The sequence below is a fragment of the Eptatretus burgeri genome, chromosome 8 (genome assembly GCF_056783735.1).
Source record: "Eptatretus burgeri isolate ZD-2024b chromosome 8, Ebu_testis_v1, whole genome shotgun sequence".
NCBI classification, from domain to species: domain Eukaryota; kingdom Metazoa; phylum Chordata; class Myxini; order Myxiniformes; family Myxinidae; genus Eptatretus; species Eptatretus burgeri.
The window spans coordinates 97791218-97814093 of record NC_140968.1 but is presented as its reverse complement, the minus strand read 5'-3'; the positions used below and the strand labels follow the sequence as shown (position 1 = coordinate 97814093).

At 44.2% G+C, this 22876-nt stretch overlaps 1 protein-coding gene across 3 annotated transcripts in view; it reads left to right on the top strand.

The window, feature by feature from the left end:
• Positions 1–22876, top strand: part of APBB1IP (amyloid beta precursor protein binding family B member 1 interacting protein) — a 106714-nt gene that overhangs the window by 70104 nt on the left and 13734 nt on the right. For all 3 annotated transcript variants that reach the window (XM_085893139.1, XM_085893138.1, XM_085893137.1), the window contains exons 11-12: positions 6588–6731; positions 17228–17338. In XM_085893139.1, the coding sequence (XP_085749265.1) occupies positions 6588–6731; positions 17228–17338 (255 nt within the window). The remainder of the gene's footprint in view (positions 1–6587; positions 6732–17227; positions 17339–22876) is intronic.

Genomic DNA, 22876 nt, shown 5'->3' with positions numbered 1-22876 from the left:
CTGACCGGCACAGGCCTTGTAGCAAAACAGCCGGCAGATGAACTGACCGGCACAGGCCTTGTAGCAAAACAGCTGGCAGATGAACTGACCGGCACATGCCTTGTAGCAAAACAGCCGGCAGATTAACTAACCGGCACAGGCCTTGTAGCAAAACAGCCGGCAGATAAAGCTGGCCGGCACAGGCCTTGTAGCAAAACAGCCGGCAGATGAAGTTGGCCGGCCTCTTGTCTTATACTGGAGGTTCATGGAGGGAGTGCGGTGGTGCTGGCCACTCGGAAGGCGGGCTCGGACCTACCCTACTGTCTCCCTTCCAACCTATCGCCCTTTGCCTGTCTCTGTTCATACCCACCCCCTTAGTTTGCAAAAAATCCACCCAATTTAGCCCCAACTTATTTTTTTTGTTTTATTTTATTATTATTTCCCCCTCTATAAATCGTCTCCCTAACCCCCTTTATCGTCTCTGTCCGGCTAACCTATCCTGTCTCATAGCGTACTCCCAACCCCTACGTTCCCTTCCTGGAGGGGAATAAAGGAGAACTAGTGTCCTGTGTCGAGGCCCAATCTGAGCCTCAGAATGGCCTCCTCAGATTTCAGCAATCTCAACCCAAGGTGAGTCCAGCAGCCCACAACGAGAGCGAAGCGATGGATGGTGCGGAGGGGTACACTTCCTAATCTACCCTAACGTTTATTAACCTTAAACTACCCCGGGGCTTTCCAAAAGCACCTGTCGCTTAATCTACTGGTTCTATCAACCAAGATTCCCGTCGCCTGTGTTGGTGCCCTCACAAATTTGAGCCTCGCCCTCGAATTTTTCCTCGTGCCCTCGCACGGTTTCATGGCTGGGACGCGTGGCTCCCTTGGCAGGAACTACCCTCTGCCGATTCTCCAACTATGGCACCCCCGGGCCTTGGCCTACCGCGGCCGACTAGCCCGGTGCCTGGGGTACCCACTAAGCGATACTCACCGTTCGTAGCCACACTCCCAGCCCGTCAACAGGGCTCCTGCACCCCTCAAAATGGGTTTCGAGCCTACGTTCCCACCAACAGCAAAACGACCTCCATTTTGTCAATTTGACTAACCCACTATCTAACTTTACTCTGACCCCGGGGTCCCTTGGGTGGGAGTCACTCCTCCCCCCAATCACTCATCGCACCATGCATACAACATTCGCTCCATACACACAGGCTCGCTGGCCTCACTCACTCATCGTGTACCTTTTCCTCTTCATTTCACTACTCACATCGCTCACCACTTCCATTCAGCTTACTAAACCCCATAACTACCTCGTGCTCCCTCGTCATCCCCTAAACTCGTAGCACATTCCATTTAACACTACGTAGCTAAGCTACGTCCCCCCTACACATCCAAAGTCTGTCCGTGTCCTCAAAATCCCTTTTCCATCCGAAATCTCAACTAAAATCCATCTAACTAATCCATTCCATGGGCCCCATGAGGACTTATCCCTGCCCCATGGAGTCGGTCTTGCTAAGCTAACCCTTCCCCTTAACTGGTGGTATCCTGTGCCCGGGACAAGGGGGTCTTCCACCCCTTGCCCGGGAATCCTGTTCACCCGAAGCGAGGCTTGCTTTTTTCTTCTTTTTTTTATGCGCACACCAGCGCGGCAACTCGCAACCTGTGCTCTTTCCCCGTGACGTCATGGCAGCTGTTCGTGCTTCGCGCACCTCGTCCATCTTGGACGGTACCATCCGGCAGGAATTTTCCTTCTGCCGGATTCCAACCATACGTGCAGCCATGACGTCACACTGCGCATTCAAAGCAAGCCTCGCGTTTCGAGGGGTTCCCCACGCGAGCACATGTGCTCTGCTCGTCGGAGCTTCACACACGCTCGCCTGGAGAACCCATCTGGTCCAAATCCATATCCATCCTACCTTCTCTCCGTCCGCGGGATCGGCTAATCCACCGCGTGCGTTTACGGACTGGGCTTCACTCCCGCAGGCGCACACGTGGCGGCCTCGTGCGTAGCACAGCACGGACCCCGCGCGCGCTGCCGTGCAAACCCGGCACAGTGGTCAAAACAGCTACGGCCGCTACTCGGCCTTTGTCCACCGGCCTTTGTCCCGTCAGGCACCGTCTTCGTCGCACTCTCACGCACAAACTCCCGCGTGCCATGACGCTCACACACCTCGCCATGACACTTGGACATGCGGTTGCATGTTCGGGAATGCCAACCGCCATCTCCCTCACATACAGCGCTCTCACACACGCTGTTCCTCTCGCACACGGCCGTTCGCTCACGCATGCCATTTCCCTCGCACACGTGGTTCCACTCACACACGGTGCTTCATCCACACACGTGGCTTCATCCAGACACGGTGTTTCATACACACATGGCGTGCTGGAAGGCACACATTTCGGCTCACTCGCAACCTCGCACACCATTTTACTCACACATGCGGTTTCTTTCACACACAACCTTTCACCCACGCTATGCGCGCTTTTCAGCACACATTTCGCCACACTCGTGAAGACGCATACCGAGACATTTACAATGGGAATTTGCGCTGCAAGGGGTTCCGGGGTCTTCAAACCCCCCAAGCTCCACATGCACCCGTCCACAGCACTCGTCCCCTCTACCTCGCAAAGCTCGACCGGACCCACCTGGTCGAGATCTGCTTCAAGGGGGAATATTCCCTCCCCTCGTTCCTGGAGGAGGCTATCCGGCTGCTTGCACCGGGTCAGGACACATTCCCCGAGCTCCCCTTCATCGTCCCTTGCTACCTCCATGTGTGTGTGCTTGTCTTTCACCCCGTCTTTATCGTGTAGTCTCTCCTCTACTTTTTCTATCTCCCGCGTCTTTGTTACTTCTATTAATTCCTGCGTCTCCCTTCGTGTCTCTGTTAATTCTATTTCCTTCGTCTTTACGTGTCTAATACACATCTCAGTCACTCCATTTACTTTTTCCTTCTGTGTCACTGTCACTTTCTTTGTCTTCTGCTCGAGCTCGTCCTACACGTCTCCCGAATTACTTTGTCCTCCACCGCGGGGCCGACACAGTCCACACTCCCCCTCAGATCATTCGCTCCAGCACGTGGCGCCGCCATTATGCCTGCCTGCAGGCATCGCCCCACGCGCTGCATCTCAACCTGCAGTGTTTGCATATTTGCATCCATGTTATTTTTTTATTTCTTGCGCATTTGTTTTCATATTCGCATTCATGACATCCATTTTGTTGTTTATTCCTTTTATTTCATTTCCCATTTGTTGCATATCCCCACTCATTGCTTGTCTGAACATTTCCACCATCTGTGCGATGACCGATGGCTCTAGCAGGGCCGATCCGCCATTATCGGTCGCGGTTTCGCTGGGGGAGGGGAGGGATTTTGACCGTGGAGGGGGGGGGGGTCGAAAGCCGCGGCTGCCGCCGCCACTCCCATTTGGAGCTCTGGGTTCGGTTGTGGGGGAAATTCATCCTGCATATCAATGGGAATGGCCTGCATGGGGATTTCATCCTGGGCCATGGATTCTAATACTTCCAAATCCATACCTAATCCCTCCTGCCCCTGTTCGCCTTGAACCGCCATTTTGCTTCTCGGAAAGAATTTAATGCTCGAAATTTAATGGAAATCGAGGGTCGCTCCACACACCCTTGATCCGATTCCCGTTAATTTGGTTTGGTGTGAAGGCGGGAGAGTTTGTTTCCCACTCCTCGACACCAGTGTTACGAATCTGCGCCCGCCAGCGTGCGGCAGCCGCTCGTAGCCGAATCGCGGCCGTACGCCCACCGGACGAACAATCCAGTCGCGACTTTCCAGAACAGCGCCGAAAACCAGTCACGGGTGTGCTCCAAGCGCACACCACGGCCTTGTCAATATTCTACCCGCGCGCAACAGGGTCAATCGCCGAATTGTCGATATACCTAATTATTCGCGCGGGCAGCCTACCGAGAGACCGTACCTCAGTGAGGTCTGCTCGGACACGAACCGCTTAAGCGGTTACAGCCTGATGGAGTACTGCTCTCCCCTCTCGGCTGATGCTCCTGCCTCCCACCTTTCTCGGCTTCACGCCGTGGAAACCAAGGCTTTTTGTATCATTGGCATCTCCGCGATGAGCCTGAGTCTTTGGGCCTCTCACTCTCTCACTGCAAGCAGGTCGGTGGTCTTCCTGTCTTCTACCGTCTCCTCTCTGGTTTCGCCCTCCCTGCTGTGTCTGCGATTTGTCCCCACCACATTTCCGCAAGGTGCTCAAGGTCCGCCAACAACCCCTTTCTGGTAAAACTACCAAAATCATGAATCACTGCTCACCTTCAATCTTTCATTCCTCTTTTTTCCCGCCTTTGGAATAAACTCCCTCACTCTGTTCAATCCCATTCTTCCCTCCAGGCCTTTAAAACAGCTGTTCACCACCATCTGTCATCCACCATCCAAATCCTCGATCTTTTCTACCCCCGTTAATCAACCCCAAACCCACCTCCTTCAAATTCCCTGCTTTCTTTCCTGAAAGTCCCTGTAATGTCCATCTTGTATACCCCGTGTTCCCCGTCCCATCCCTCTCCCTTCCACAGATCTCCTAATGTCTCTGTTCCCCACTGTTTTGTCCTTCCATCCCCCCCCCCCCCTTGCTGTGTGTTGTGTGTTAGCTCTCATACGAGCCTCGACAAGAAATACAAAAAAAGAAAAAAAAACAGCTCTTCTGGACTTGCCACACGTCGCAAGTGAAAAGAACATTGGAGAGAAGGGGTGCACACCAACATCAGGATAGAGGGACAAACTATCAGTGACAGAAATGGAAGAAAAAACTGGGGAAGAAACAGAAATGCAGCAAAAAATAAATAGCGTAATTGAAGAGGAGGGTGAAGGGTGGGGGGTAACCTAGAAAGAGGTGTGTTTGGGGAGGGTTACTGAGGATAATAATGATCATGGGTATGAATGGGGGATGACCTGAGATGGTGGTAAACATCTGTCTTGAAACCATGGGTGAAAGAGATTGAACAGATTGAGGCAGTTGATTCCTGGATTTTGGGAGTTTCACCAGAAGAGTGTTATTGGCAGACCGCATGCAGAACCTGGGGGGAAAGGTGGAGCAATGTATGAAGCAGGGTAGAGCAGTACACATTCAGGCTGCATTGAAGGCCTTGCAAGTAAATAAAAGTTCAGATGTACCAAGGAAACACTTTGCATGATAGAGGATGTGCAGTCTTTGGAGGCTATCTCAGATATGTGGCATCCCAAGAAAGATCATGGCTTATGATGAGGCCCAAAATGTTGACTGAAAAATTTCAAGATTTTTTGTTAAGGAAGAAGATGGGAGGATTTGCCAGATGGTGTTTTTGGAGAGATAGAGTGAGAATGTGAGATTTGTCAGGATTGAAAGACATATTACATGTGTTGGACCAATTCGTGATTTTATTACGATACGCATTGAGGGAAGAGGCTGCATCCTGCCCATCTGACAATGACGGTTGCTATGGAAGAGGGTGGAGTCATCGGCAAATAAATTAGGATTTTCCAGAGTCAGAAACATTGATGATGAATTTTTAGACCATAATTGGGCCCAAGACACTGTCTTGGAGCACTCCATCCTTGACAGGGATTGGAGATGAAAGGATTTCGTTGAGAGCCACATGTTGGCTACGAGAATGGAAGAAGTCAGTAAGCCAAGAATGGCGTTGGCTTTGAATGCCATGGGCAGAGTTTGGATAGCAAGGCGGGGTGCCAGACTGTGTCAAATGCTCGAGAAATTCCCAGAGAAATGGCCATGACTTCATGTCTGAGATTAAGGGCCTCCACCATTGTTGGGAGAGTAGAAGCAGCATGTCCAAGGTATACTGACTTGGTCTGAATCCGAACTGATGGTTTGAGATGAGGCCGTTGGAAAAAAGGAAGTTTTTTTTTTACGTCAACTGCGATTATGGATTCCATGATGTTGCTAATCATTGGACGTAAGCTAATTGATTTGTAATTAAGGGGTTCGGTTTTTGCACCTTTTTGATGTTTGATTTATATGGGGTTTATGGTGTTTACGAGGGTCTGACAGGACAGTCTGGAGGTATGAACACTCGCCTCTTAGCTGTCTAGCCTGGGTTCAAATCCTGATCCAGCTATAAACTGTTATCCTGGTGCTTCACAGGCAGGGTGATTCATCAGTGTGTGTGTGTGTGTGTGTGTGTGTGTGTGTGTGTGTGTGTGTGTGTGTGTGTGTGTGTGTGTGTGTGTGTGTGTGTGTGTGTGTGTGTGTGTGTGTGTGTGTGTGTGTGTGCCTCGAACGGATGTTAAAACGGGTGTTCCATTTTCCAGCATTAGTTACTGGATTTTATAGAGGTCCCACGGTATCCTTCATGAAGAGTAGGTGAGCTATTGACGGCATCATGAACAAATTACAAATTCCTGCTCTAACCAGCAGAGGGCACTGCATCAGCGGGACTGCCGTGCTCTCAGCCATTGATGCTACCCCACAGCCTTGTGCCGTATCTGAAAGAACGAACGAACAAGTGTGTATGAGGTATATGGAGAATTTTGAGTGTGTTGAATATATTAATTTATAACCACTTTGCCATATTGGTGTGCATTATCATGAACGGTTGTCATTGGATGTCACGGCGTGGCTCTACCTGTTTGTGTTCTTGGCAGGAATGTTTCTGTGGCTCATCTGTATTTATCCCCGAGCTCGAAGGCGAACTTTATCTGAAAGAGGACGGGAAGAAGACCTGGAAAAAGCGCTACTTCTGCCTACGTGCATCAGGGATCTATACCCTTACCAAGGGCAAGAGCAAGGTACCACGCAAAAAGTCATATTTCAATGTTGGAGAATTTAAATACAACAAGATGTAGACTTTTCACACATGGGTTTGAAATAGTGGTGATAATTATGATAATAAATAACAAGAGCGAGAACTGCTTTGTAATACATGTCCCCCCCTCCCCCCTTTTCCGGTCCCAATGAATGTTCGGGAGATAAAAATTAGTTTGCATTTAATGCACGCTCGAGCCGATACCAGAACCAAAATGAAGAAGAAGAAGCAGAGGAAACCCCATAACCCACAGTGTTTGGGTCTATTCGGCAAAATTAAAGGAAAGCAATTTTCATTTGCCGATATCTTTTGTAGACAAGAAAACAATAAAGACAATTGGGTTAACAAACCGGAGTTAAAAAAAATTAGTTTGCTTTAGCGCACACTCGAGCTGATACCGGAACCAAGATGTAGGTTGGTGAACAAATTTTTCAATTGAGATCAATATAACTGCATTAGGTATCATTGAAAAGGACTTGAAAATACATTAAAATGATATATAAATCCTTTTTATTGGGTTAATATTAAGGAAGTTATCAAAAAACTTTTAAATGGGAAAATGGTTGATTTTTGGCCCTTTGTTTAACATTGAGTTCGATTGGAAAACTTGTGAACCAAATTCAGGTGTTTAGTGTTTCAAAGTGTAATAACTTCCTTAATACCTGACATATTGAAATAAAACTTTCAGTGAACAAAGCCAATGGGAAAAAGTTTTTATTAACTCAACTTGTACTTCATAATCATGCAATTGATATATTAATTTGGGATATTACATATTTAAATAAAACTTTCAGTGAACAAAGCCAATGGGTAAAACTTTTTATTAACTTAACTTTTATACTTCATAATCATGCAATTGACATTAATTTGGGATATTAATTACTTTAATTAGCGATAATTACTTTCATTAATATATCAACTGTATGAACTTGTAAAGAAAAGTGTATCCTCTGCAAAACTTTGTTCAAAGATAGAATACTGAAGGAAGAAAGCCCATCGAGACTAAGTTAAATCATGTTTAGTTAGTATTTGATAATGCAAGAGCTTGCAAGCCATGAACTCTTTCAGGACAAAATAAAATACCATCATTTTAACAAAATACCAATGAAAAACAATTGAAACTTTCTCAACTTCCATTCTCATGCCATATTTAGGAAAAAAGAAAAAGAAAAAGAAATTATGGTGTTTTTGAAGGCAGATTGCACCACGTAATGCGGGATGCAATTCAAAATTCATCAGATGTGCCATTACCGGATGTGATTTTTTTTTTTTTCATTACCGGCTGCAACGTTCCATTTTGTGGATCATAAAAAACAACATACATGGAAATCATCCAATTATCACCAGATTCGACAGAGATGAAGAAAAATATATAAATATTAATTTCTGTAAGTTTTAAAACAACAACTTACTCACCTTCCGGCAAATTGATGCTGACTTTTTTCCAACTTCCTGCCATCACGCAGAAATTTGTTTTTATAACAAGCATGAAGGGGTGGTTGTCCTCTACATAATCGATAGTGGTTTCCCCAGATTGCGCAATTGTCACAAGCTTAAGGGGCTCAAAGCCAAACGGTGCCGCTGGCACTGCCTCCGAAGCCGGATCATTGAAAAGGGCCGAATGGGGTGCGCGTAATTTACATTGGCTGTCATGTACCTACAAAATGAAGAACAACCACTCTCCAATCCACTGTGTTTCATTCATTTCTCGGCTTTGCCAATATCATATTAACAATAACCTGATGTACATACATGAAGAAAAAACATTTGTATGCCTTATGTGAAACATTTGTATGCAATGTATTATATATATATATATTATATTATATATATATATATATATATATATATATATATATATATATATATATATATATATATATATATATATATATATATAATACATTGTGGTTTTATATACATATATCTGGGATCATTCCAATTGCACTGAGCCATGGACGAACACCCAGGCCTAAAGCCTAAGCTCTGAGGCCTGCGATCTGTGCTGTTTTGTACCTGGGATCATTCCAATTGCACTGGGCCATGGACTAGCACCCAGGCCTAAAGCCTAAGGCCTGATGCCTGCCGATATGTACAGCTTCATAACCCGACAGACACATAATAATATGAATTTGCAAGGAACTTCATCATAGGAGACCATTAGGCCTATCAAATCCTGCGCTATTATTACCAACCTATGGTTGTTTGTCCATGTTCTACCCTTTGTAAATTCTGAGCGTCAAGCAAGGAAGCAGGACGTACCATGTTTAAAGTCCTGATCATGACTCATCTGGGGTTTGAAGCACCGACTGCCGAGGCTCAAGGCAGCCGCTCGAACCATGATGCCATCAAGTCTGGTTCAATGCTGCTCTGGGTGATGTGATGTGACTCAGCCATGCTACATGTAATGTTTTGGGATTCAGCGATTGACTGAAAGCAGAGACTTGGTTGGTGTTTCGTGATTATTTGGTAAGTAATGCACCTTGAAGTGTACAAAGTTTCCGTGTGTACAAAGGAAATATGCACTCGGTACAGATACGTCAAAGAGTGTCATGTCATGGGACTTGTAATTAGTTTGGAAACTACTCAAAATTACAAAAATGTTTGATGATATTATCAATAAAAAGCTATTTAAAAAATTCAAATGTTCAAAAAGCATGTAGTGTTGGCACTTAAGTCTTTCAAGAACCGGCTGTCCTGGCCTGGCATTCAATTTTAGGTGGTTAAAGCAGGTATTTGCAATATGGTCAAGGTGTTGCCAGTGATAACTGGCTTGCTCTTTATAGAAGAACATGGTGGGACCTTTAACACTCACCAGTAATCAATACAAACAGACAGGTCCTTAGCTTAGCTTCTTAAACAATGGATGGCACACCACGTGATGCAAGGCCTGAGGGGGTTCTACAGGGGAATTGCTCCCCAAAAGAGGTATTTGCTTTCTTCTCCAAAACTACACACGCAATTTGGATGAAACTTGACCACAACCTTTATCGCCCGTGATGTACCAAAGTTTGTTCACGGCATTAAAAATAAAATCCAGAGGTATTTACTTTCTTCTCGGTTACATATTTTGTGGGTCATCCATACCTACCAGTGGTTCCCTGATTATCTTCTCGAGCCACTTCCAGATGAGTGCCCAGGGGTATTGTCTCTATGTTTCTGTTTGTCTGTCTGTCTGCTCCCTTATATCTTGAGAATGGAATAGTGTAGGTCCACCAAACTTGGCAGACATAATGGAGACCTGATATACAGAGACATGACAGAAGTAAATAGACACCATGATTTTAAAATAATTTGTTTATTGAACATTTGAAGTATATTTGATCCATTTTAATACATACACTAGTGTTTTGTCGACTTGCCATTTGCAGATTTCAACACTTTTACTCTTTCAGGTATTAGTAGACCAGCCAAGAAGCAAAAAGGCTTCAAAATAAACTTTCACCTGATTGGAATGCTAATAGCCGGCACCCATGCTAAATCAATGAGTCATAGGTCAGACAGAAATACTAGAGTGAATGCCACTAATAATTTTTGACCTTAAAGGTCATTTCAAGGTCATTTTATGCCCCAAAAAAGTTCAAATTTCAAAGTCATCCAAATATAGTCATGTAATATATCAAAAGAACGGTATGGAAGAGACAAACCGTTTGGTACTATTTTTAGGTCAGAATATTGATCTCAGAAGTAGGTCATGTCGGTCAAAGTCCACCCCAGTATAATAATATGTAGTCCAACCTATTACAATACCGAAAAGTAGTCAGGAAAAAATACTACTACTTTTATATAATAGTGATTTAAATTGCCAATAATTAATATATACAGATGCATCTTTTGATGCATTATTAAAAACAAATGGCATTAGAATATCAAATTAGAACAAATGAATATATTTTTTCACAAAAACTTGATGTGTATGCAATGTGTATTTGACAGAAATAGTGTTCAATCTGATGGATTACAGCAGTTAATAGAATCGCAGCCACAGGCATTTGTACATTTCATATTATCCCCCGCCAAGCAACGAAGTTGGCGGGGGGGGGGGGGGAGGGATATAGAAATTGGTTCCATCCGTCCGTACGTCCGTCCGTCTGGCACATTTCGTTTCCGGAGCTTAACTACAAATCCACTCAAGATATCTTAACGAAATTTGGTACACATATGAAGCAAGTGGTGAACTCGTGCCTTTTGATGCTTACAGATTTAAAAAAAATTTTTTTACTCTGGCGGGGGATATCGAAGACTTTGTCTTCAACGGATGCTCGTTTTTGAAGCAGGTGCATCTAGCAGTGTTGCACTTCGTTTTGCAAGAACAGGTCACACGTTTGAGGCAGGACAATGGTACAGGAGGTAGCCTGGTCCATTGAGGTTTCAGACAACCTGACTACTCCTTCCAAGCATCTGGGGGCAATGTCACAACAATAGTTTCCATCTCTGCCTGAAGCCAAATCTTGGCCTGGTAGTTGGCGTGTTACACATGAAGCTCCAAAGCATCATGTGTTGGAGGAAGCAGTTCCAGGCCTTTCTTAGCTTTGCTTATTATGTTCAATCTTGCACTATCAATTGTTTGCAGCCCTGGACTTCCATTGAGGTTGCAAACAAACTGCTCAACCAGCCCAAGCTCACCATCATGGCCAATCCCTTCTACCAGTCGTGGGTTTTTCAAAAAAAATTCCAGCAGGTCTTTTTTCCATATCTACTGAATGAAGAGGTTGTGTCGCAACCTGTGAGTGCGTGTAAACTCAAGAGGTTATTCTTCACTGCATCAGGAACTTTTTTTGCTACTTGATGAATGGGAATGCACTTCTGCTTCTTTGCAGTCCCAGAGATCATCCAGACTTCACTTGCTTTCGGGGTGGTGAAGTGCAAAAGGAGAAGCATGACATCAGTATCTCTGCACTTCACAAGAATTCGTTGATAGCCCAAATCCACTGCTTCAGAGGCATGAAGAATCAACCTTGTGTCTGCTTCTTCATGATTCCCATTAAGTTTGAGGTCATCTTTGGATCTCCTGGTTGATTTTTCCCCAGTGTGGTCCATGAATCCACCTCGAGTTACCATCTCGTATTCTTATGGAAGATCTTTGGTTTTCTGGATGATCATTTCAGAGAGGAAATGTGCTAGGTCTGCCTTGTTTTCATCCATAGCAAGAAATTGGCTCCAAACCTGAGGCAGTGGAACATCTGGTCCATCTATCAGCTTTCGAATAGGCTTCTTCTTGTTCACTCGTTTTGCTCTGGTACCAGATTTGATTGAATCCCCACCCAGATAGCGATCAAACACAATGTCAACTCGTGTCGTGTTATCTCCAAAATAACGTGTCACTGAGCGAATAAAAGCAGCAGCATAGTCTCCAAATGTCTGACATCCATGAGGCTTTCCCATAGCTTGGATGAGTGCATGACCATCAATGAGAAAACAAGTCTTCATGTCAGATTCTGGAAGTTCTGAAGCAGTTTCAATTTTGTTCATCAAAACACTGATCAGTCCTACTTTATTTGTTGAATTCATCTCTCCTCCAGTGTTTGCCAAGGAGAGTGGGATTGGTGACAGTTCGTGTTTCAGGATATTTGTCATTTCCACTATTCTACCTGCAGTCACCGCATTTAAAAGACAATTGAAGCAATTTTCGGTCTGCTTTAATAGTCTTTTCATGTTCAGCAAAGCCAAGACAGGCCTGGAACTGCTTCCTCCAACACATGATGCTTTGGAGCTTCATGTGCAATGCACCAACTACCAGGCCAAGATTTGGCTTCAGGCAGAGATGGAAACTATTGTTGTGACATTGCCCCCAGATGCTTGGAAGGAGTCAGGTTGTCTGAAACCTCAATGGACCAGGCTACCTCCTGTACCATTGTCCTGCCTCGAACTTGTGACCTGTTCTTGCAAAACGAAGTGCAACACTGCTAGATGCACCTGCTTCAAAAACAATATGAAATGTACAAATGCCTGTGGCTGCAATTCTATTGACTGTTGTAATCCATCAGATTTTTGTTTAAAAATATGAGGCGCCACGAGGAGGAGTGATGTAAGGGCCACATCGGCCATTTTGGAGTTAATGCCATATAGCACTATTTTAACCCTTCCCCTATCTTCCGAGCCTATAATCATCATATTAAAAAAATGTCGCTTACATCACCCCTCCTCGCCAGGCCTCATATATTCATTTGTTGTAATTTGATATTTTAACGCCATTTGTTTTTCACAATACTTCAAAAGATGCAGCTGTATACATTAATTCTTGGCAATTTAAATAAATATTATATAAAAGTAGTAGCATTTTTTTCCTGACTACTTTTCGGTATTATAATGGGGTGGACTATATATTATTATACTTGGGTGGACTTTGACCGACATGACCTACTTCTGAGATCAATATTCTGACCTAAAAATTGTACCAAACGGTTTGTCTCTTCCATACCTTTCTTTTGATATATTACATGACTATATTTGGATGACTTTGAAATTTGACCTTTTTGGGGGCACAAAATGACCTTGAAATGACCTTTAAGGTCAAAATTTTTGGTGGCATCCACCCTAGTATTTCTGTCTGACCTATGACTCATTGATTTAGCCTGGGTGCCGGCTATTAACATTTCATGCAGGTAAAAGTCACAATTTTGGACCTTGGCTGGTCTACTATATAGAACTAACGAGTTCTGAAATTTTCTCTTGTGGGATTTCTGCCCAGGCTTCACACAAAAGGTTTCGCAATTCTGCCCGTGATTTTGGTTTCCTGGACTTTTTCCGCACAGCTTAATCCAATATGGCCCAGAGGTGTTCAAAGGGATTCATCTCAAGAGACTGACTTGGCTGTGGAGGTCGCTTGATCCCATTTCTGTCATGCCAATCTTTGGTCTTTTTTGCGGTGTGGCATGGAGCTCCATCTTCCATGAACAGAGTGTTGATTTTGACCATCTGACCAGTGAAGACAGGGAGAAGTCCATCCTCAAGGTTAGAAATGTATATCGTACAGTTGATGTTGCCAATACACTCCACGAGCTCTGACCAACCAGCGCTCCAGATTGCTCCCCACACCATCACTGAAAAACCACCGTGTTTGACAGTTGGCTGCAATTGGTTCAAAGAGAACTCTTGACTGGGAAGTCTCCAGACTCATACGCGTCCACTGACAGAAAATTGAGTAAATTGGGACTCATCTGAAAAAATTACAGTTTGCCAAATCTCCAAGGGTCTGTTGGAATCTCGTCAGCTCACTTCTTTCTCCTTTGAATGTTGGCTGGTCGAAGAAGAGGTTTTCTCGAAGCTGCTCTCCCATAGTAGGCCCAGTTGATGAAGTTACCTTACGGCAGTTCTTGAGCTAACCTGGACCTCCTCTGCAACATCTGCTGCCTTGCCACAGGGAGTTTTCTCAATGGACCGCTTGACAGCTCAGACACCTTTCTGAGGGCCCAGATCGCCTAGAACGGGAAGCTGTGGATTCCTTGCCTTCGCTGGTATATTGATTGACTGTAGAAAGCTTGATTGACCGTCAATCACTCGTTTGACCAGAGAAAGCGGAATGCCAGGATTCTGAGCTATCTGATGCTGGCTGACTTCACCTTCCAAATGGCCAACAATTCGTCCTCTTTGAAAATCGGAAAGTTTGTGTCCTCCCTGGGCTCGAGGCATAGTTAATTGTCATACAAGACCCAGGAATTCGTTTCTGCAAATAAATAGTCGAATATTTGTACAAATCACTGAATAAAACTGTGTTATACAGATGAAATGAAGAAATTTAAGGTGTCTATTTACTTCTGTCATGTCCCTGTATGATGAGTGCTGCAGAGAGGGGGCGATTTTACACGGGGGTGAGAGATGGGGGAGGGGGGCGATTTTTGCAATGGCTTGTGTGATGGCAACCACATTTTGCACACACATAGTGGGGGATAATGGGGGCCTAAAATAGGGGATAGTAATTTTAGGAGAGGAGTATGAGGGGGTGAGGTTGGGGGGGGTGGCGCAGATGGGATTGGGAGTTCTCTATATCGGGGTCCGATTATATCCCGTTCTCTATATCGAGGTCCGGCTATATCCCGTTCTCTATATCGGGGTCCGGCTATATCCCGTTCTCTATATCGGGGTCCCTGTGGGCTGCAGTGCTATCAAACGTGGCTTGCGCAATGCTTCATGTGGGATTTATGGTGAAAAAGATAAAGTTATTCGCTTTTAGAGATTTTTACTGAAGGGAGGATTTGGAATAGGGGGAGGAGTAGATCGCTGTAATAGCGTCAGTGATCGCCACCAAACCTGGTGGGGATACTGTAAGCCCCATAGGAGTAGGGGTGACATGGGTTATAATACAGGGTGGTTCAAAAGTCAGGAAACATAGGGAATAATTACTTTTCTTTGGATTGTATGTCATGGCCCACCCAGTAGAGTGGGCATCCCCAGTCCCCCGATTTGTCACCGCTGGATTTTTACTTTTGGGGACATGTCAAAGCCATCGTGAACACTGAAGATTCGGGACACAAATCATTTGAAGGAACATATTGCTGACGCATGTGCTCAAATTCAGTCTCATGTCCTTGAAAGAGTGATCTTGAACTGGAAAAAGCGAGTCCAGAAATGTCTGAACAACATAGCAAAACACATATTATAAGAATACATTCCAAATGTAATCTTAAATTGAAGTTTTTCAAAGTAATTATTGTAAAAGTAATTATTCCCAGTGTTTCCTGACTTTTGAACCACCCTGTACGTAGTAACATGAGTTCTCTTAGAAGTAACTTCAACGCAGGAGGAGGCCATGAGGCCCATAAAAGCCTGTGTTATGCATTGTGCTTACCAACCAATAATTGTTGGTTATAAAATAAATAAATAATAAATTGACTTTTTTTCCCTTTTTTTATTATTTCAGCTTTTGTCATCAAATTTTCATCAAAGCTTTATTATGAGAATATGGAGAATATAACAATTTGGTCAAAAGGTGAAAGATCAGCATCACATAAAATCATCAATTTTCATCTTATTGATCTGAAATTTAAAGAATTTGCATATTGGGTCAATGAAGCCATTTGCCTTTGAGATCAAAAGGTCAAGGTCACCTAAAATCGTCAATTGGTTTGTGTTTTGTTTTTAGCTGTTTTCGTCATGTTTAGCATACGGAAGACGAAGAAGTCCGGATACAAAGCGGACGTGGACAGGCTTTGCATTTTCAGATGCTTTCTAGTTTCTCTTGCATCTTGTAAGGACTGTTTTTTTCCTTGATGACAACCGATAGCATTGGCAAGTAGATATGTAGTTGAGTGGAGACATCAATGTGCAGGTAGTGGACAAAAAAAAAAAATGGAAACACCAATGTAAAGTCACGTAATCTGGCCTTGGGCCACTACGTGTGGCCAGTACACCCTGTATGGGCCTTGGCATAGAGTCAAACAGCATCTGGAATTCTGCAGGAGGGATGAGGCACCATTATTTCGTCGTGTTTGTTGTTATCGCACCATTATTCCACGAGAGAGTCAATCAACTCACACCTGTTTGATGAAGGTGGAAAACGCTGTCTCAGGCGTTGTTCCAGAATATCCCATAAATGCTCGATTGGGTTCAGATCTGGTCACGGAGAAGGCCGTGACGTATGGATAACATCAGTGTCATGCTCATCAAACCGATGGGCAAGCACATGTGCTCTGTGGATGGCGACATTTGGAGGTTCTCCTCTTGTGGCCATACTCGCCATAATTACAGGCAACTAGGCCTGTGCAGCATTTTTATATATGACCCTTGGCATGCTGGAATGTTATTTGCTGAATTCACACATGGGCCACACCTGTGTGGAAGCCATTGCTTGGTGTCCTTCATTTAGCCAGGTTTTCCATTTCTTTTTCTTCCTCTACCTGTACCTAAACATGGTAACCGAGAGGTTTGTGTACTCGCCTTTGAGCTGTCGAGCCTGGGGTTCGAATCTTGACCCACCTATAAATGGTCATCCTGCTGTTTCACTTGCATGGTGATGCGTGCACCGTCCTTCTGAAAGACGTGAATGCGAAAGATCAGTTTTAACGATGCCCCGGTGTTTTTCGTGGAGTGGGAGCATTGTCTCAAGGACTCTAAAACAAATACAAAAATCTTGCGCAAAATCACCTTCAGTTGAGAATCCTGGGATGGAATAGCTACCTGTTCAGGATTGCTAATTGCCTTGAAACATTCCTCGACTTGTTGTGAATACCCTCCAAGCTCTGTCAAGAGTATGGGCCAACATTATTATTATTACAACATATGTAAATATGGCACCTTCTGTAAGGGAGAACAGAAAAAGGCCAAGAGAAAATGATAGTCTAAATTAAAATCCATGACTAACCATACAGAGGGAGTCAATGCTGCATGGAAATGCCTCTCACACCGGCAGCATCTTTTTCACTGCGGATATGGCTCTCTGCTGTGAGCAGAGTGCAGGGTGATGGGAAAATGGAGTAAATTGTAGCAATAAAAGTCTTTACCTTGACAAGTCAACACCATTATCCAAACCTTCTCATTCAGGCTTCACGTGATTTCACCTGCTTCATCCAGTTTGAAAACGTCAATGTTTACTTTGGGATTGAAGCCAAGAACAAGCTGCGTGCACCTACGGACCATTGCTTTGCACTTAAGGTAGGACCCGCAGCCTGATGTGCCAGCATACCAAGTGTGCCAGCATCCTGGTTTGCTTAAAGCTTTCCAGCATGAATGTCATCAAGTCTTCATGAGCAGCTATTTTCTGGAAAGCATTTTGTGTGTTTGATGTATTAAAAAAAAGCTATAAGCAAACCAGGATTTTCGGTTGCATCTCCAAAAATTAAAAGTAATATATGAGTGAGTACAAATTTCTTCTGTGGGGTATGTTTCCCCCCCCCCCCCCCCCATGTTTGTTCATAACCCTTAGGTTAAGCAAATCATTTTGCATTCCTTTGATGACCTTAACAGCTTATCAAAGCTGAGAACACCTTTTAAGGTTCAAACAAACCTGGGTGATGCAGCTGAACTCCCATTACATATTCATGGCTTGCATCATACATAGTCTACTATTCACTGAATGAGCCTGATGTTTTGGTCAGCTGGGAAGCGCAAGGGGTAGTGCGCTCGGAACATTGTGCGCACCGAGTGATTTTACTCAAGGTCGATGTGAAGAAGCATTCCTCTCGACAGGAGTTGTCCTTTTGTTTTGACCCAATGGAATTACATTTCCTTTAAACATGTGCAATCTATACTTTGATTGAGGATACAGTGTTTTTGCTTAAAAAAGTGCATTTTTGCTTTGAAGAAAGGAATTTTGAATTGCAAGAGCAACTGGAGGGTGAATTTCATGTTGTTTGCTTTTAAATATGGATTTCAATATAACAGACGTTATCAGAGCTTTTCGACTTGCACTCCTCGGGATAATCCGCAAGTAGATGATGAAGAAGCACGAAACTCATTTATAAAGTTACAATGTGACGTCCTCAATGTTGATTGGTTGAGAGAAAGAAAGGATGAGATTACCTGATTGGTGGCACCACAGAGCATCATGAACAATGAGTGAGAACAATGAGAACAATGAGGTGGAAATGAACCATCATGAATAATGATTAGGCAATGATGAATCACCAAAGAGACCAGCGAACCGTCGCGCTAATTACACGAGGGCTAGTGGTGGAGGGTTTGGGGGTGAGGGTGTGGTTTTCATGATGACTCAACGTTGACTATAGTATAGTTGTCACACAGTTAAGCCATCATAGTCAAAATAGATATAAAGTACAGACAAATTATTTCTGTCCACAAAGAATAGGATTGGTTGACTTGATGAATGTGGATCCTCCTGAACCCACCAAAGAATCCTATAATCGGACCTGGTAAATTCCCCGTATAGCGACGTCCACCTTGGAAAGGCAAAGTGTCTCAACGGTTTGAAAACCAGATCAAACAGACAGTTTCCCATTCTTACTATGCAGTTCAACCACGAGTGATTTTCACCACCCGTCGGTAACTTCCGTCAGTCCAAAAAGATGTTCTGCCCACCTCATATTATAAGTAAGATTATTTCTGAATTTCAGTGCCAGTGTGATGCTAGGTATGTGGGCCGCACCTCTTTGAGAATGAAGGATCGCATTGAACAACACGTCCCTTTGCGGATCAGATGGGGTCAGTGAACTGAACAGAGACAACCAACTCGGGCTTGTAAGAATGTACACAGTACGACAACTATTCCCTGTGCCTCTGCAATTGGTTACCATTTACTGAATAATCCTCAGTGAGCAGAGCAATATTGTATTGGCTGGTTTAAAATCCCGAGTCAAGGACCCAGTTTAACTCATTTTCGTGCAATGGAGGCCGATTCATCAGGTCCACCAATCCCATTCGTTGTTACCAGAAATAATTTGTCCAAACTTTATATCTATTTTGACGATGTTGGCTTGACTGTGTGACAACTGTACCACAGTCAAAGTTGAGTCATCATGAAAAGCACCTGCTCCCCTCCTCCCTACTAGTAATTAGCATCATTACATAATTACTAATAATTACATTCAGGGAATTAGCATGACGGTTCGCTGGTTTCTTTGGTGATTCATCTCTGCCTCATCATTATTCATGATGGTTCATTTCCACCTTCTCATTGTTCATGATGCTCTGTGGTTCCACCGATCAGGTTATCCCTTCCTTTCTTTCTCCAAACCAATCAACATTGAGGACATTACATTGTAACTTTATATAAATGAGAGTTTGGTGCTTCTTCATCTGCTTGAGGTTTTATCCTGAGGAGTGCAAGTCGAAAAGCTTTGGTAATGTCCATTTTATTGAAATGCATATCTAAATTTTGTTGTGATAATCGAATGTTTAAGTGGCTTTTGTATGAAAGTCATTATTCAAGACTTTGTGACAAAAGATCATCACAAAATTGTTTGATTACATGCTATTTTAGACCTAACATTTCAGCCCCCCCCCACCCCAAAACAAAATTGATCCAACAGGATCGTGTAGTGGTAATGAGTGCTTTTGCGTTTGAGCTGCCGAGGCTGGGTTAAAATCCTGATTGGACTTTAAACTGTCAGATTGGTGCATCACAAGCAGATACTTGCATAAATCAGATGGATGCTAACCGAGTGTCCCATCTCCTAGCGTCTATTGATTGACGTTAAAGGAGAGTAGGCAAGTTATTGGCAACACCCTGAACAAATGATAAATTCCTGCCCAAATCAGGTTCAGTCGTATGTCAAGCCGAGCCAGTCTTTTGCGAAAGACGTGGACCAAAATCTTTCCCCGGCAAACCCCACATGAGTTGTCATCGTGATTAATAATGTTGTGTGGACGGATGATAAGAAAGCTTTCAACAGCGTCCCACATTCATGAATGATAAAATGCATGCAAATATACAAAATCAATCCACAAACAATCAAACTGATTGGGAAAGCAATGGAGCTCTGGAATACCACCTTGATATTACAGCACTTCAATGAAAATATCGAAATACCAGATGTGAAGATACGGCGCGGGATCTTCCAGGGAGACGGTCTTTCCCCCCTCTTGTTTTGTTCGTCTCTGAACGTACTGAGTAACCTCATCAACAAATAACGACACAGATACACCCTAACAACCAACAGAAGAACATCCAAAGAAACAGAAAAGGTGACACACCCACTATTCATGGATGATTTAAAGCTCTTTGCAACGAATGACGAACTAAAAGGGCACTCGGTAGAGCGGATACCTCTGCCACGTAATGCCTGATCCACAAGAACATATCCGGCCCAATACATTTTTGAAAGATCATGCTATATATCGTTTTATGTCGATCTCACAATGGTGAAGAATGATTTTGAAAATTAAATAATTCTTGTTTCCGGATCCGGATTCGGATCTTCATCAAAATTGAAACGATTAGTCCTTGTCACACACCCAACATGTCCACCAAGTTTCGTCTGAATCTGTCAACAAATGTTTGAGATATTGAGCTATATATCGTTTTTTGACCCGATCAGGCAGCTCAGGTATGGGAGGGAGCATGTGCCAGAACAGCACGTCGCTGCGTCCACTTTCTGCCGGTACTCCAGGGGCCTCCGTCTGGCCATCCCCCAGGCAGATGCCTGGCTCATCCCCATCTCCTTGAGATGCCGATTAACCTGCTGCAACCACGAGGCACGTGGTCGGCCCATTGGCCTCCTCCACTCAGGAGACTCCCTCGCTGAGAGAATCTGGTGAGCAGGATCAGCGTCAGGAAAACGAGCCACAAGTCCATACAGCCGCAGCTGATGCTCACGGACTATGCAGGTAACAAATCTCATTTGAATCTCTCTCAGCAACCGCTCGTTGGACACAAAGTCCGACCAGTGATAGCCAAGGATTCTCCGAAGAGACCTGGTATCAAAGGAATTAAGACACTGTCTCAGATCCCTGGTCAGAGTCCAAGTCTCACATCCCGAGAGCAAGACTGGAAGCACCAATGACCCGAAGACTCGGACTTTCGTCCTCCCGCACAGGTACTGTCAGCGCCACATCCCATGATCCAGTGAATCCATGACTCCCCAGGCCTGACCCAGACATCTATTGACCTCTGACTCACAGCCAGCAGAGACATGAATATCACTGCCAATGAAAGTGAATCTCTCCACGGCCTCAACATCCTCACCACAAACAGGCACAGACAGGATAGCAGCATCCAAGATGTCATTGAAAGGCTGGATCTTAGTTTTGACCCAGGAAACCCATAATCCCAGTGGCTCCGACTCCTCATTCGGCACTTTGAAGGCCTCCAAAAGGATATCTAAAGTCTCTGCAAAGATGACTGCATCATCTGCGAAATCAAGGTCAGAGATCTTGACATTCCTAAATGATGCACCACAGCTTGATCTCTCCAACATCCTCCCCAGAATCCAGTCCATACAAGTGTTGAAAAGTGTGGGAGCCAGTACACACCAATGATGAACTCCAGTAACAACTGGAAATAAGTCATAGATGGTACCACCACATCTCACAGCACTCTCAGTACCAGAGTAGAGTTCAGACATCAGATCGACCAGCTTTAGTGGCACCCCACGAAGACCAAGAATCCTCCAGAGGGCATCCCGATTCACTGAATCGAACACTTTACGGAGATAAACATTGGCTGCAAGCAGCTCCTGCCAAAACTCTCATCTGCATTCAGTGAGGACCCGAAGAGCAAGGATACGGTCAATCGTTGACCTCTTTGGTGTAAAGCCTGACTGCTCTGGATGCTGGTGCTCAAGCAGATGGTGGCGAACCCTTTTAATGGCCCCAAATTATTCCCATATTCTTTTGGGGTCAGCTGAAGAAAGATTTTGGCCCAAATCTTTCACGAACCGGCTGGCTGTGTCTGACGTTCAACGGAAGCTGATTTTGGGCAGGAATTTGTAATTCGTTCAAGGATCCAGTGATAGCTCAGCGACTCTTTGTGAAAGACACTGTGGGATATTTAATGTTCACGAACTAATGCCGACAGGACGCCAGCTTTCACATCCATCCGAGGGACAGCACACACATTAATGAATCGCCCTGTGTGTGGGTCGAAAAGGCTGGGCCAACATTCAAACCCAGGTTTAGACAGTTTAAAGGCGAGTACCTCAAGCCCATTCTTCCATCCTGAGAATACTTCCAGACCCCACTAAGGTCAGATTATAGATTCGTCATTATGTTCCACATCACGTTTCCTCATGATGCTCCTCAACCTCTCGAAGCAAACAAACCGTTTTCCTGCTGTGCAAAAGAGTAGGCCCACTTCTCTCCAAACTCCCCGAATGCAGTTGGCAATCCTAATGCCAAATCTAAACGCCAGAGATGTTTCAAATCTCGAAACAACAACTAGAAAGTTCATCGAACACCGTACCCTCCACAGTCTTGAGAAACAAGGACATGGGCACGGTCGACGAGCAGCAAATTTGATTGGTTGCGATGATGTAAAATGCTGTAATATTTTGTCCCAGCACTGCGAAACGGTATTTTTGAAAGTGCCAACAAGGAGATTTGTGTTCCACAGTGTTCAAGTATATAATTCAATTGAAATAAAATAGATTTTATAGGTTGTAGAAAAAAATAATAATAATCAAGTTAACCGCCATTGATGCAGCATCTTTTACAACACCTTATTTTACACGTTGCATTAGTTATTTGTGCCTGTTATTTGTGTCCTTGATGATGTCCTTTATAAACCTGTTTGGAATG